At 42.2% G+C, this 13,708-nt stretch overlaps 1 protein-coding gene across 6 annotated transcripts in view; it reads left to right on the top strand.

Annotated features, from left to right (window-relative positions):
* Positions 1 to 13,080, top strand: part of LOC105490738 (uncharacterized) — a 78,412-nt gene extending 65,332 nt beyond the window's left edge. For 4 of the 6 annotated variants that reach the window (XM_071081315.1, XM_071081312.1, XM_071081311.1 and 1 more), the window contains 2 exons: positions 16 to 120; positions 9,976 to 10,750. In XM_071081315.1, the coding sequence (XP_070937416.1) occupies positions 16 to 120; positions 9,976 to 10,053 (183 nt within the window). In that variant the 3' untranslated portion in view covers positions 10,054 to 10,750. Of the gene's footprint in view, positions 1 to 15; positions 121 to 9,975; positions 10,778 to 12,342 lie in introns of those variants that run through there. The other 2 variants (XR_011614780.1, XR_011614781.1) reach the window with 2 other exon arrangements.
* The last annotated feature ends 628 nt before the right edge of the window (positions 13,081 to 13,708 follow it).

Raw genomic sequence — 13,708 nt, 5'->3', positions numbered from 1 at the left:
AATTTATTTATACAGAGGAGAGAGAGGGCGGAGCAAGATGGCCGAATAGGAACAGCTCCAGTCTCCAACTCCCAGCGTGAGCCACACAGAAGACCGGTGATTTCTGCATTTTCAACTGAGGTACTGGGTTCATCTCACTGGGGAGTGCCAGACGATCGGTGCTGGTCAGCTGCTGCAGCCCAACCAGCGAGAGCTGAAGCAGGGCGAGGCATCGCCTCACCTGGGAAGCACAAGGGGGAAGGGAATCCCTTTTCCTAGCCAGGGGAACTGAGACACACAACACCTGGAAAAGCGGGTAACTCCCACCCCAATACAGCGCTTTAAGCAAACAGGCACACCAGGAGATCATATCCCACACCTAGCCGGGAGGGTCCCACGCCCACGGAGCCTCCCTCATTGCTAGCACAGCAGTCTGTGATCTACCGGCAAGGCAGCAGCGAGGCTGGGGGAGGGGCGCCCGCCATTGCTGAGGCTTAAGTAGGTAAACAAAGCTGCTGGGAAGCTCGAACTGGGTGGAGCTCACAGCAGCTCAAGGAAACCTGCCTGTCTCTGTAGACTCCACCTCTGGGGACAGGGCACAGTAAACAATAACAAACACAGCAGAAGCCTCTGCAGACGCAAACGACTCTGTCTGACAGCTTTGAAGAGAGCAGTGGATCTCCCAACATGGAGGTTGAGATCTGAGAAGGGACAGACTCCCTGCTCAAGTGGGTCCCTGACCCCTGAGTAGCCTAACTGGGAGACATCCCCCACTAGGGGCAGTCTGACACCCCACACCTCACAGGGTGGAGTACACCCCTGAGAGGAAGCTTCCAAAGCAAGAATCAGACAGGTACACTCGCTGTTCAGAAATATTCTATCTTCTGCAGCCTCTGCTGCTGACACCCAGGCAAACAGGGTCTGGAGTGGACCTCAAGCAATCTCCAGCAGACCTACAGCTGAGGGTCCTGACTGTTAGAAGGAAAACTATCAAACAGGAAGGACACCTATACCAAAACCCCATCAGTACATCACCATCATCAAAGACCAGAGGCAGATAAAACCACAAAGATGGGGAAAAAGCAGGGCAGAAAAGCTGGAAATTCAAAAAATAAGAGTGCATCTCCCCCGGCAAAGGAGCGCAGCTCATCGCCAGCAACGGATCAAAGCTGGACGGAGAATGACTTTGACGAGATGAGAGAAGAAGGCTTCAGTCCATCAAATTTCTCAGAGCTAAAGGAGGAATTACGTACCAAGCGTAAAGAAACTAAAAATCTTGAAAAAAAAGTGGAAGAATTGATGGCTAGAGTAATTAATGCAGAGAAGGTCCTAAATGAAATGAAAGAGATGAAAACCATGACACGAGAAATACATGACAAATGCACAAGCTTCAGTAACCGACTCGATCAACTGGAAGAAAGAGTATCAGCGATTGAGGATCAAATGAATGAAATGAAGCGAGAAAAGAAACCAAAAGAAAAAAGAAGAAAAAGAAATGAACAAAGCCTGCAAGAAGTATGGGATTATGTAAAAAGACCAAATCTACGTCTGATTGGGGTGCCTGAAAGTGAGGGGGAAAATGGAACCAAGCTGGAAAACACTCTTCAGGATATCATCCAGGAGAACTTCCCCAACCTAGTAGGGCAGGCCAACATTCAAATCCAGGAAATACAGAGAACACCACAAAGATACTCCTCGAGAAGAGCAACTCCAAGACACATAATTGCCAGATTCACCAAAGTTGAAATGAAGGAAAAAATCTTAAGGGCAGCCAGAGAGAAAGGTCGGGTTACCCACAAAGGGAAGCCCATCAGACTAACAGCAGATCTCTCGGCAGAAACTCTCCAAGCCAGAAGAGAGTGGGGGCCAATATTCAACATTCTTAAAGAAAAGAATTTTAAACCCAGAATTTCATATCCAGCCAAACTAAGTTTCATAAGTGAAGGAGAAATGCAATCCTTTACAGATAAGCAAATGCTTAGAGATTTTGTCACCACTAGGCCTGCCTTACAAGAGACCCTGAAGGAAGCACTAAACATGGAAAGGAACAACTGGTACCAGCCATTGCAAAAACATGCCAAAATGTAAAGACCATCGAGGCTAGGAAGAAACTGCATCAACTAACGAGCAAAATAACCAGTTAATATAATGGCAGGATCAAGTTCACACATAACAATCTTAACGTTAAATGTAAATGGACTAAATGCTCCAATTAAAAGACACAGACTGGCAAACTGGATAAAGAGTCAAGACCCATCAGTCTGCTGTATTCAGGAGACCCATCTCACATGCAGAGACATACATAGGCTCAAAATAAAGGGATGGAGGAAGATTTACCAAGCAAATGGAGAACAAAAAAAAGCGGGGGTTGCAATACTAGTCTCTGATAAAACAGACTTTAAACCATCAAAGATCAAAAGAGACAAAGAAGGCCATTACATAATGGTAAAGGGATCAATTCAACAGGAAGAGCTAACTATCCTAAATATATATGCACCCAATACAGGAGCACCCAGATTCATAAAGCAAGTCCTTAGAGACTTACAAAGAGACATAGACTCCCATACAATAATAATGGGAGACTTCAACACTCCACTGTCAACATTAGACAGATCAACGAGACAGAAAGTTAACAAGGATATCCAGGAATTGAACTCATCTCTGCAGCAAGCAGACCTAATAGACATCTATAGAACTCTCCACCCCAAATCAACAGAATATACATTCTTCTCAGCACCACATCGTACTTACTCCAAAATCGACCACGTAATTGGAAGTAAAGCACTCCTCAGCAAATGTACAAGAACAGAAATTATAACAAACTGTCTCTCAGACCACAGTGCAATCAAACTAGAACTCAGGACAAAGAAACTCAATCAAAACCGCTCAACTACATGGAAACTGAACAACCTGCTCCTGAATGACTACTGGCTACATAACGAAATGAAGGCAGAAATAAAGATGTTCTTTGAAACCAATGAGAACAAAGATACAACATACCAGAATCTCTGGGACACATTTAAAGCAGTGTGTAGAGGGAAACTTATAGCACTAAACGCCCACAAGAGAAAGCAGGAAAGATCTAAAATTGACACTCTAACATCGCAATTAAAAGAACTAGAGAAGCAAGAGCAAACACATTCGAAAGCTAGCAGAAGGCAAGAAATAACCAAGATCAGAGCAGAACTGAAGGAGATAGAGACACAAAAAACCCTCCAAAAAATCAATGAATCCAGGAGTTGGTTTTTTGAAAAGATCAACAAAATTGACAGACCACTAGCAAGACTAATAAAGAAGAAAAGAGAGAAGAATCAAATCGACACAATTAAAAATGATAAAGGGGATATCACCACCGACCCCACAGAAATACAAACTACCATCAGAGAATACTATAAACACCTCTACGCAAATAAACTGGAAAATCTAGAAGAAATGGATAATTTCCTGGACACTTACACTCTTCCAAGACTAAACCAGGAAGAAGTTGAATCCCTGAATAGACCAATAGCAGGCTCTGAAATTGAGGCAATAATTAATAGCCTACCAACCAAAAAAAGTCCAGGACCAGATGGATTCACAGCTGAATTCTACCAGAGGTACAAGGAGGAGTTGGTACCATTCCTTCTGAAACTATTCCAATCAATAGAAAAAGAGGGAATCCTCCCTAACTCATTTTATGAGGCCAACATCATCCTGATACCAAAGCCTGGCAGAGACACAACAAAAAAAGAGAATTTTAGACCAATATCCCTGATGAACATCGATGCAAAAATCCTCAATAAAATACTGGCAAACCGGATTCAGCAACACATCAAAAAGCTTATCCACCATGATCAAGTGGGATTCATCCCTGGGATGCAAGGCTGGTTCAACATTCGCAAATCAATAAACATAATCCAGCATATAAACAGAACCAAAGACAAGAACCACATGATTATCTCAATAGATGCAGAAAAGGCTTTTGACAAAATTCAACAGCCCTTCATGCTAAAAACGCTCAATAAATTCGGTATTGATGGAACGTACCTCAAAATAATAAGAGCTATTTATGACAAACCCACAGCCAATATCATACTGAATGGGCAAAAACTGGAAAAATTCCTTTTGAAAACTGGCACAAGACAGGGATGCCCTCTCTCACCACTCCTATTCAACATAGTGTTGGAAGTTCTGGCTAGGGCAATTAGGCAAGAGAAAGAAATCAAGGGTATTCAGTTAGGAAAAGAAGAAGTCAAATTGTCCCTGTTTGCAGATGACATGATTGTATATTTAGAAAACCCCATTGTCTCAGCCCAAAATCTCCTTAAGCTGATAAGCAACTTCAGCAAAGTCTCAGGATACAAAATTAATGTGCAAAAATCACAAGCATTCTTATACACCAGTAACAGACAAACAGAGAGCCAAATCAGGAATGAACTTCCATTCACAATTGCTTCAAAGAGAATCAAATACCTAGGAATCCAACTTACAAGGGATGTAAAGGACCTCTTCAAGGAGAACTACAAACCACTGCTCAGTGAAATAAAAGAGGACACAAACAAATGGAAGAACATACCATGCTCATGGATAGGAAGAATCAATATCGTGAAAATGGCCATACTGCCCAAGGTAATTTATAGATTCAATGCCATCCCCATCAAGCTACCAACGAGTTTCTTCACAGAATTGGAAAAAACTGCTTTAAAGTTCATATGGAACCAAAAAAGAGCCCGCATCTCCAAGACAATCCTAAGTCAAAAGAACAAAGCTGGAGGCATCACGCTACCTGACTTCAAACTATACTACAAGGCTACAGTAACCAAAACAGCATGGTACTGGTACCAAAACAGAGATATAGACCAATGGAACAGAACAGAGTCCTCAGAAATAATACCACACATCTACAGCCATCTGATCTTTGACAAACCTGAGAGAAACAAGAAATGGGGAAAGGATTCCCTATTTAATAAATGGTGCTGGGAAAATTGGCTAGCCATAAGTAGAAAGCTGAAACTGCATCCTTTCCTTACTCCTTATACGAAAATTAATTCAAGATGGATTAGAGACTTAAATGTTAGACCTAATACCATAAAAATCCTAGAGGAAAACCTAGGTAGTACCATTCAGGACATAGGCATGGGCAAAGACTTCATGTCTAAAACACCAAAAGCAACAGCAGCAAAAGCCAAAATTGACAAATGGGATCTCATTAAACTAAAGAGCTTCTGCACAGCAAAAGAAACTACCATCAGAGTGAACAGGCAACCTACAGAATGGGAGAAAATTTTTGCAATCTACACATCTGACAAAGGGCTAATATCCAGAACCTACAAAGAACTCAAACAAATTTACAAGAAAAAAACAAACAACCCCATCAAAAAGTGGGCAAAGGATATGAACAGACATTTCTCAAAAGAAGACATTCATACAGCCAAAAGACACATGAAAAAATGCTCATCATCACTGGCCATCAGAGAAATGCAAATCAAAACCACAATGAGATACCATCTCACACCAGTTAGAATGGCGATCATTAAAAAGTCAGGAAACAACAGGTGCTGGAGAGGATGTGGAGAAATAGGAACGCTTTTACACTGTTGGTGGGATTGTAAACTAGTTCAACCATTATGGAAAACAGTATGGCGATTCCTCAAGGATCTAGAACTAGATGTACCATATGACCCAGCCATCCCATTACTGGGTATATACCCAAAGGATTATAAATTAGGCTGCTATAAAGACACATGCACACGTATGTTTATTGCAGCACTATTCACAATAGCAAAGACTTGGAATCAACCCAAATGTCCATCAGTGACAGATTGGATTAAGAAAATGTGGCACATATACACCATGGAATACTATGCAGCCATAAAAAAGGATGAGTTTGTGTCCTTTGTAGGGACATGGATGCAGCTGGAAACCATCATTCTCAGCAAACTATCACAAGAACAGAAAACCAAACACCGCATGTTCTCACTCATAGGTGGGAACTGAACAATGAGATCACTTGGACTCAGGAAGGGGAACATCACACACCGGGGCCTATCATGGGGAGGGGGGAGGGGGGAGGGATTGCATTGGGAGTTATACCTGATGTAAATGACGAGTTGATGGGTGCAGCACACCAACATGGCACAAGTATACATATGTAACAAACCTGCAAGTTATGCACATGTACCCTACAACTTAAAGTATAATAATAATAAATAAATTTAAAAAAAAATAAATAAAAATAAAATTAAAAATAAATAAATAAATAAATAAATATTTATACAGAGGAGAATATACGTCAGTCCTGATGGCTCTACCCATTACCTCTTCTTTGAGACCCCACCCTCCAAAGTCCCCACCCTCCAAAGTCCATCTGAAGGGGATACATATAGACTCCAGACCAAAGACCATCAAAGCCTCTTTCTCAGGCATCTGCAATTGAGGCACTGAGAAACTGAGCCAGTCTGATGATGGTGATCTCTTGAATCCAAAGGGCATATAGAAAAGCTTGGAAGAAATAGAAATTGAGTCCAGTCATGGTGGTATATACCTGTAATCCCAGCACTTTGAGAGGCTGAGGTGAGAGGATCACTTAAAGTCAGGAATTTGAGACCAACCTGGGCAACAAAGCAAAAGCCTGTCTCACCAAAAAATAAAATAAAATAACCAGGCACAGTGCCATGTGCCTCTTATCCTAGCTACTCAGGAAGCTGAGGCAGGAGGATCACTTGAACCCAGGATTTGAGGCTGCATTGACCTATGAACACACCACTGAACTCCAGCCTGGGTGACAGGCTTAAAGATGCATTTCCAAAAAATAAAAAAAAAAAAAGGAACAGAAATTAAAAGTCTTGCAGAGAGAAGAGAGAACCAGGAAAATAGAGTAAACATGAAGGGAGACGCAGCATTGAAAAGAGGCCTGCTGACTTTCTGTTTTCTCTGAGATTTCTCTGTACTTCCTGCAACTGAGCTCTGTTAGAGTCTTCTGAATCTTTACAGTAACTCCTTTAAACATTAGCTTACACAGTGGATTGCTGATCCTTGGAAGCAAAATCCTGGACTAAGTTCTGCAACCAAAGTGCCAAGGGGATGTTAACCGCCTCACCTATGTTAGCTGCCTCAGTCCTCACAAGTGGAGGAGGTGAGCACCATGATTATCTCTATTTACAAGTGAGCGCACCAAGGCTCAGAAACTTCAGTAACCCTTCTTGCAATTAGAAGAAAAGTTCAACTCCTTCTCATCTTCTACACATTTATATGTTCTGATCCCTAAAACCCTCTCCGCCTTCATCTCCTATTAGACTCCTCACATATGATATTCCAACCGTGTTAGATTTTTTTCTGGGTCTCAACTTCACTGAGCTCAGTCTGACCTCAGGACCTTTGCACTTGCCATGTTCTCTGGAACACAGATAACTTCCCTGTCTCTAGGCTGGCTCCTTCCTTCTTTTCATTCAAACATTACCTTTGCCAAAGGGTTTTCTCTGACCAACTCAGGGCAACTGGCATCTTCTCTCCCCAGTCACTACTAAATATTCTAAATTTAGCTCTTTGCACAACCTGAGTTTTATTTGTTTATTTGCCTGTTTACGGTCCTCCCCATTGGAATACATTCCCAGGGAACACAGCCCTTGCCTATTCCCTTTGCCTCTATTCCCAGTGCCTGAAACTTTGTTCAGCACATCCTAGAAGCTAAATACTTGTTGAATAAATACATTTGCCCAAGTCAAACAGCAAGTAAGTGATCCAGGCAAAATGTAAAGGTTTATCTGATCCCAAAGGCCTTACTCTTCCTAATCCATTAGTTCCTTCTCATTGTTAAGCTTCAATAAAGGTTTTAACCAAAAGATTATAAACAAGCAATTTAGGCCAGGCATGGTGGTTCACACCTGTAATCCCAGCACTTTGAGAGGCTGAGGCAGGAGGATCTCTTGAGGCCAAGAGTTCACAACCAGACTGGGCAACAGAGAGAGATTTTGTCTCTAAAAAAAAATTTTTTTAATTAGCTGGACATGGTGGTGCATGCCTGTAGTCCCAGCTACTCTGGTGGCTGAGGTGGAAGGATCGCTTGAGATCAAGGGTTTGAGGCTGCAGCGAGCTATGATTGTACCACTGTACTCCAGCCTGAGTGACAGAGTAAGACCCCGTCTCAGAAAAAAAAAAGAGTGATTTATAATTAGAAATCTACAAATCCAGACTATAAGAGAGGAAAATACTGCAAGCAAAGGAGGAGAAACATCTGTTTCCTATTTCATGTTAAGATAAAATTTATGTCATAAGGTCTGGAAACATGCTTCGTTTTACCTAATCATTTCTTCTTAAAATTTCTGTAGGAATTGATGGGTTTTTTTCTTTCTCAGCTGAAATTCTACTCTACAAGCACCAGGGAATTTGTTATTTAAATGTGGCCTGAAGCAAATCCTTTTACACAACCAATAATCTCGCCTTAATTTCTCCTTTAAAAGCTGAATTTTCTGCACTAGTTTTTTGGGGGTTTTTTTGTTTTTTGTTTTTTTAAGTAAATTCTAATATGATGCAATTTTCATAGCTGGTGGACTTGTTAGATTGGCTTTATTTTTGGCTTAAAGATACATTTCCAATGCAATCATATAGATGCCTAGTGCTCTGTATACAAACATCCTCTGAGACCCAATTAAGCAGAGAATTGAAACTTCAAGATGAAAGAGATAAAACCTAATGACACAAGCGCAGGATGTGCCCTGCTGGGTTCTCTATTCCCAAACATATTTCTCTGGTTCCCTTGCATTCTTGTACCCTCATTCAAATGTCCTTTATCCCCCTGGAGGTCATGTAGATTCCTGTTTGTTTGGGAATGCTGTGAGAACTGCTCTTCTAAAGGAAGAAAGAGATGACATTCCAGCCTTTCAGGGAGGTCGCACCAAGGATCCGAAAAGGAAAAAGTCTCTTCCATCCACTTACACATGGAAAGTTGGGGATTTTTCCCCCTTGATTTGGAAAGATGTGCTGAATATCTCAACCAATGAGGGTTCCAGCAGCTGGCCATGCTACCTACGTTCCGTCATACCCAGAGGGCGAGAGTCCCTCCTTAAACAGCACAACTCAGCTGCCTGTCAGAGGCAGAGCTGAACGTGTCATTTTACCTCTGCTCATGTCTAAGTGCTCTGGCTATTTCTGGCTATTTTCAGTGATTCCCAGAGCCCTGGCCTTTCTCCTAGGCAAAACAGGTTCTTTTAAGCAGCAGCTGAGCTGAGGCTAAAGGTCCTTACCAGAAAATCACATGGTAGAATATTCATAAGTCAAAAATCAATCAACAAAAATCCATCTCTCCCGCTCCCAGCCTGGTCCCTAGCTTTATGAGGGTTCCTCGAGGCAGGGTTAGACACTGGCCCGCACTGGGTGTCAGGGAGGTCAGACTGAAAGGAGGAGTGGAGATAAAGCCATTCAGCAAATCATACTAACTTTAGGAGGCAAGGTCTCCCTCTGGGCAAAGAGAAAGCCTTTGAGGAACATCTGCTTCTTCAAGATGGAAAGCATCGTTATCTGACCAGCAGCAAAGTGGTTCTAATAATGTCAAGAAAAATGTAATCTTAATGTAGCACCTATATCTCAGAGGAGGAAGAAGGATGCTTACTGAGTTTCTACTAGGTACTTCAGTGTAGATTGCACCACTCAATTCTCTCCTTAACCCTAGAAGATGGTACATTATTCCCCCTTTATCAATGAGGAAACAGAGCTTCAGAGAGGTGAAGCAACCCGCTCAAGATCGCACAGCTCTGAGCAGCAGAGCCCACACGCAAATCCAGTCCAGTGGGATGCAGACCACTGCCCCCCAACTCTCCCCCACCCCACGTGAGGACCAGCATCTTGAAAATAAGCCAGTAGCAACCACGGGAGCAGCCATGATGCAACAGCAGCTTACATTTGTGGAGGGCCCATCCTGGGCCACTCATTTTTTCTCAGTGCCGGGTTTGTATTATCAATCTCATTTAACAATTGCCATAACCCCACGAGGTTAGCTACTTTTACTATTTTTCTTTTCAGATGAAACACCTGGGTCGCAGAGTGGTTAAGTGCCATGCCGGGCTCGTACAGACTGTAAGCCTCGCTTCTGGGCTTTGAGCTCAGCACTGTAGCCCCAGAGCCTCCGCTGAATCCAACGACTGCTTCCTGGGGACTTGCAACAATGCCCTGTGACTTCTGAGAAGATGAGTATCCTATTTGCCAAGTTGGTTCCCCACCCGACCCTGCAGTGGCCACCCAACAGCCTGGCTGAGCCCGCCATTTCTGTTTCCTCCTCCTAACACTGCTTGCCCTCTGATAGGAGCAGCTGATCCTCTGGAAGGCCCATGTGGGCATGGCTGGAGCTGACCTGCCCCTGTCAAGTTTGTAGCAGAGGAAACCATCCCAGTTTCCCATCTGACATCGCCCTTCATCACCCTAGTTCCTGTGTTCCAGGCACACCTGTCATGTTTCCACAGATTCTAAAGCCATCCAGGCCAAATGGCTTATTTGCTTCTTCAATCCTCCAGTGTTTTTCGCAGTACCAGACCTACTATGGGAACTCAGTAAACGCATGTTGAAAGACACGCCTCTCTTATTTCACACAGAGTCCCTGAAAATGAATTCCCGCGTGGTGGCGGGCGCCTATAGTCCCAGTTGCTCCGGAGGCTGAGGCAGAAAAATCGCCTGAACCCGGGAGGCAGAGGTTACAGTGAGCCGAGATCACGCCACTGCACTCCAGTCTGGGCGACAGAGTGAGACTCCGTCTCACAAAGAAAGAAAGAAAAAAAAAAAAGAATAAAGAAAATGAATTCCCGTTGCCAGTTGCTCTTCCTTTCCCCAGGTAGAATGGCTTAATAGAAAGAGGAGTCTTTGCAGTCACAGACCTGGATTTGTGTCCCCACCCCAGCCCCCTTACCTACCGAGCAGTCAGCATCATCCTCTCCGGGACTGTTTCCTCTTTGGTAAAGCAGGGCAATACCTTGCCTTGCAGCGTTCTTGTTGGGCTTTCATAAGATCATTATATAAGAGGCGTGGCCCAAGGTAAGTGCTTAAAATAAGGAGACTGCTCTTTCCTGTTCTCTATTCTTACTGAGTTTAGCCTTTAAAACATAATGGCCATTATAAAAAAATAAAAAATAAAAAAGGCTTCAGATGCTTCTCTTCCCAAGGTCGCATAGGGGGCTGCAAAGGAGCACTTTACGGTTCCAACAGTGCATCCTGGTCCTGTTGCCCCCTTGCTGTGCAGTCTTGGCCAAGTCACTTAACCTTTCTGGGCCTCAGTTTCCTCATCTGTCAACTGAGAAGATCTGGGCTAAGTAATCTCCCAAGGGTCCACCAGTCCAAGTTTTCTCTGATCATAATTACTCAGTGCTCCTACTTAAAATATTTGGAAATGAGTATTCTTCGCCTCTGTGACGCCAGAGCTCCTTTTTCCCATCTAAACTTGTGGAGCTGTAAGCAATTTACCCCAGAGATGCTGATTTACCCCTGGGCTGGCTTCCCTAGAATAAGATGGTTGATGGTGCCCTGCGTGTGAGCAGTGGGCTGCAGTGGCCGGGCCTGCGCAGGGCCATGGGTGTGGGCAGGACCTAGCTGTGGGCAAGTCACTGTGTACTCAGCTCGATTTATTTTCTTTTTAAAATGGGAGTAAGAGGAAGGGGAGGGAAAGTTTGCATGAAGCATTTTAAGTTGTTTTTACATTACAGAAGCAATAAAAACATATAGCAAATTTGGGAAATAGAAAAAGAAAATTTGGGAAATAGATATTAGGAAAAAAATCATCCAGGATTTTATCTAATTCAGTCACTATTAGTTATTATTTTGGTCTTTCTCTTAATCCTTTCTCATTTGTGTAATTTACCTAGTAGATAGGTAACTTGTGTCATTTTTGTTTTTTTCTTGTTTTTTTTAACTTAGTATTATCATAAAAATTTGCAAGTTGCTTCATGATCTTTGCAATCATCACATAATAATGCATATTTCTTTCATCATTCCATTTGTTTGTTGGTTTGTTTTTAACTCCTAAAGACAATTTTTATTTTATTATTTATAAATATAAAGCTACATTATATCTTTTTGCATATATATACGTATATGTGTGCATAAAGGTATGCGTTTCTAAGAGAATAGATTCTCAAGAATGGACTTACTGCTTCAAAGGATTTGATCATTTGCACAGCTTTTGGTACATGTTGTCAGATTGCTTTCCAAAGGGGCTGCACTGATTTCCTATGCCACCAACAATTACCCATTTTGCTGCATCTTAACCAGAACTGGTTATTATCATTTAAATTTTTTGGAGATTTAATAGGCAAAGCAGTGCCTAATTGTTTTAATTTGCATGGCATTGATGAACTGAGGAAGCCAATCATTTTTCCATATTTTTGTTTTCCTCTCCCTTCCTAGGATCAAATGATTTCTGAGCCACTTTCATCCCCAACCTTAGGTCTGGGAGCCTCTAGGGAAGCAGACAGATGGCACAAGATTGCAAGAGTCAGACAGGAGACTATATGGAGATATAAATGATGGCATTAACGGGTTACTGGATGGAGGCAGAGGAGAAAAACTAAGAATTAACTAAAGAACACCTAAGAAGTGATTCTGGCCAAACTTAAAAGGTATCTCCCCTCTTCTGTTTGGCAGCTCCATTGATGTGCAATGGAAATAATGCAGTTGCTCTCTCTTCTGTGATTAGAAAGAGAAAATGAGAATTCATTCATGAGATAAAAGTTAAAATAATGTTGGCATTATTTACAGTGAGACCCCGTTTTAAGGCTGATTTTAGTGATTAAGACTGATACCTTCATGGAAGACAGCTAAGGTGTACCAGGTGTTTTCTATATCTAATTCACATGTTTACGGTGCTGGAATCGATCCCCCTAGTAACTGAATCGCTTTGAGAACCAGCTGTATCTTTTAAGATGGGTTCATTCAACTAACTGGCTTAATCCAAAGGTCAGTAAAAAGCTGTAACCGTAAAAACACCAAAGGCTTACCTGTTGCTCCAGAGACACTTCATCTTCCCTTTCGTATACTTACTTCAATTTCTCCCAGGTTTCTTTGCTAAATTTCTCTATCACGAGAGATTACAGACAGGTGTTGATAAATCCATACTAGAATACAAAACCAGAAGAAAAATATATGTAATGAGGCATGAAATCCCCAGTCATAGACATCTTCATGTCTTTTAGGAAATATGCAATGGCATCCTCTTGGAGAAACTAATTGTACCTTTTCCCTGTTTCTTGTGATTTAATTTAATAGTTCTGCTCATTCCCAACTTCGGGAAAACCTGGCAGCCCACCGCTTGGGTTAGTTGCATAGAGAAAACATATGAACTACATTTAAAATCAAATTGTAATTAGAGAAAGTTAAAGAAAGTGTTTACCGTCAATTATAATCCTCTCCAAAAAAAGGAACTGGTTAGAATAAAGAATCCAAAAACACACCAGTGGCATGGGGGTGTTTAGACCTGGGGGAGAGGAAGGGCACACACTTCGTATCAATTCCAAAAAGGCAGTGAAAGGACAATTTTTTTTCTTTATAAAAATGAATCTGTACCTGGCTGTGTGTGTGGAGAATATAACGAGGGCAGGAAAACAGAGGAGGAAACTCCAATGAGAAAGATAGCACCAGGTTAACAGAAAGAACTGTTTTCTGGGTGTGCTCATTAATCTGTGCTCTTTCTTCTTCCTCCATAAGAAATAAAAAAGGAGGGCCCATGAAGACTTCCGCTTACTGGGGGGTAGTGTGCCCCGGGCAGGACCGGTGA

The sequence above is a fragment of the Macaca nemestrina genome, chromosome 16, assembly GCF_043159975.1.
Source record: "Macaca nemestrina isolate mMacNem1 chromosome 16, mMacNem.hap1, whole genome shotgun sequence".
Taxonomy (NCBI): Eukaryota; Metazoa; Chordata; class Mammalia; order Primates; family Cercopithecidae; genus Macaca; species Macaca nemestrina.
Note: the sequence above shows the minus strand (reverse complement) of the source record. Positions and strands in the feature narration are given on the sequence as shown.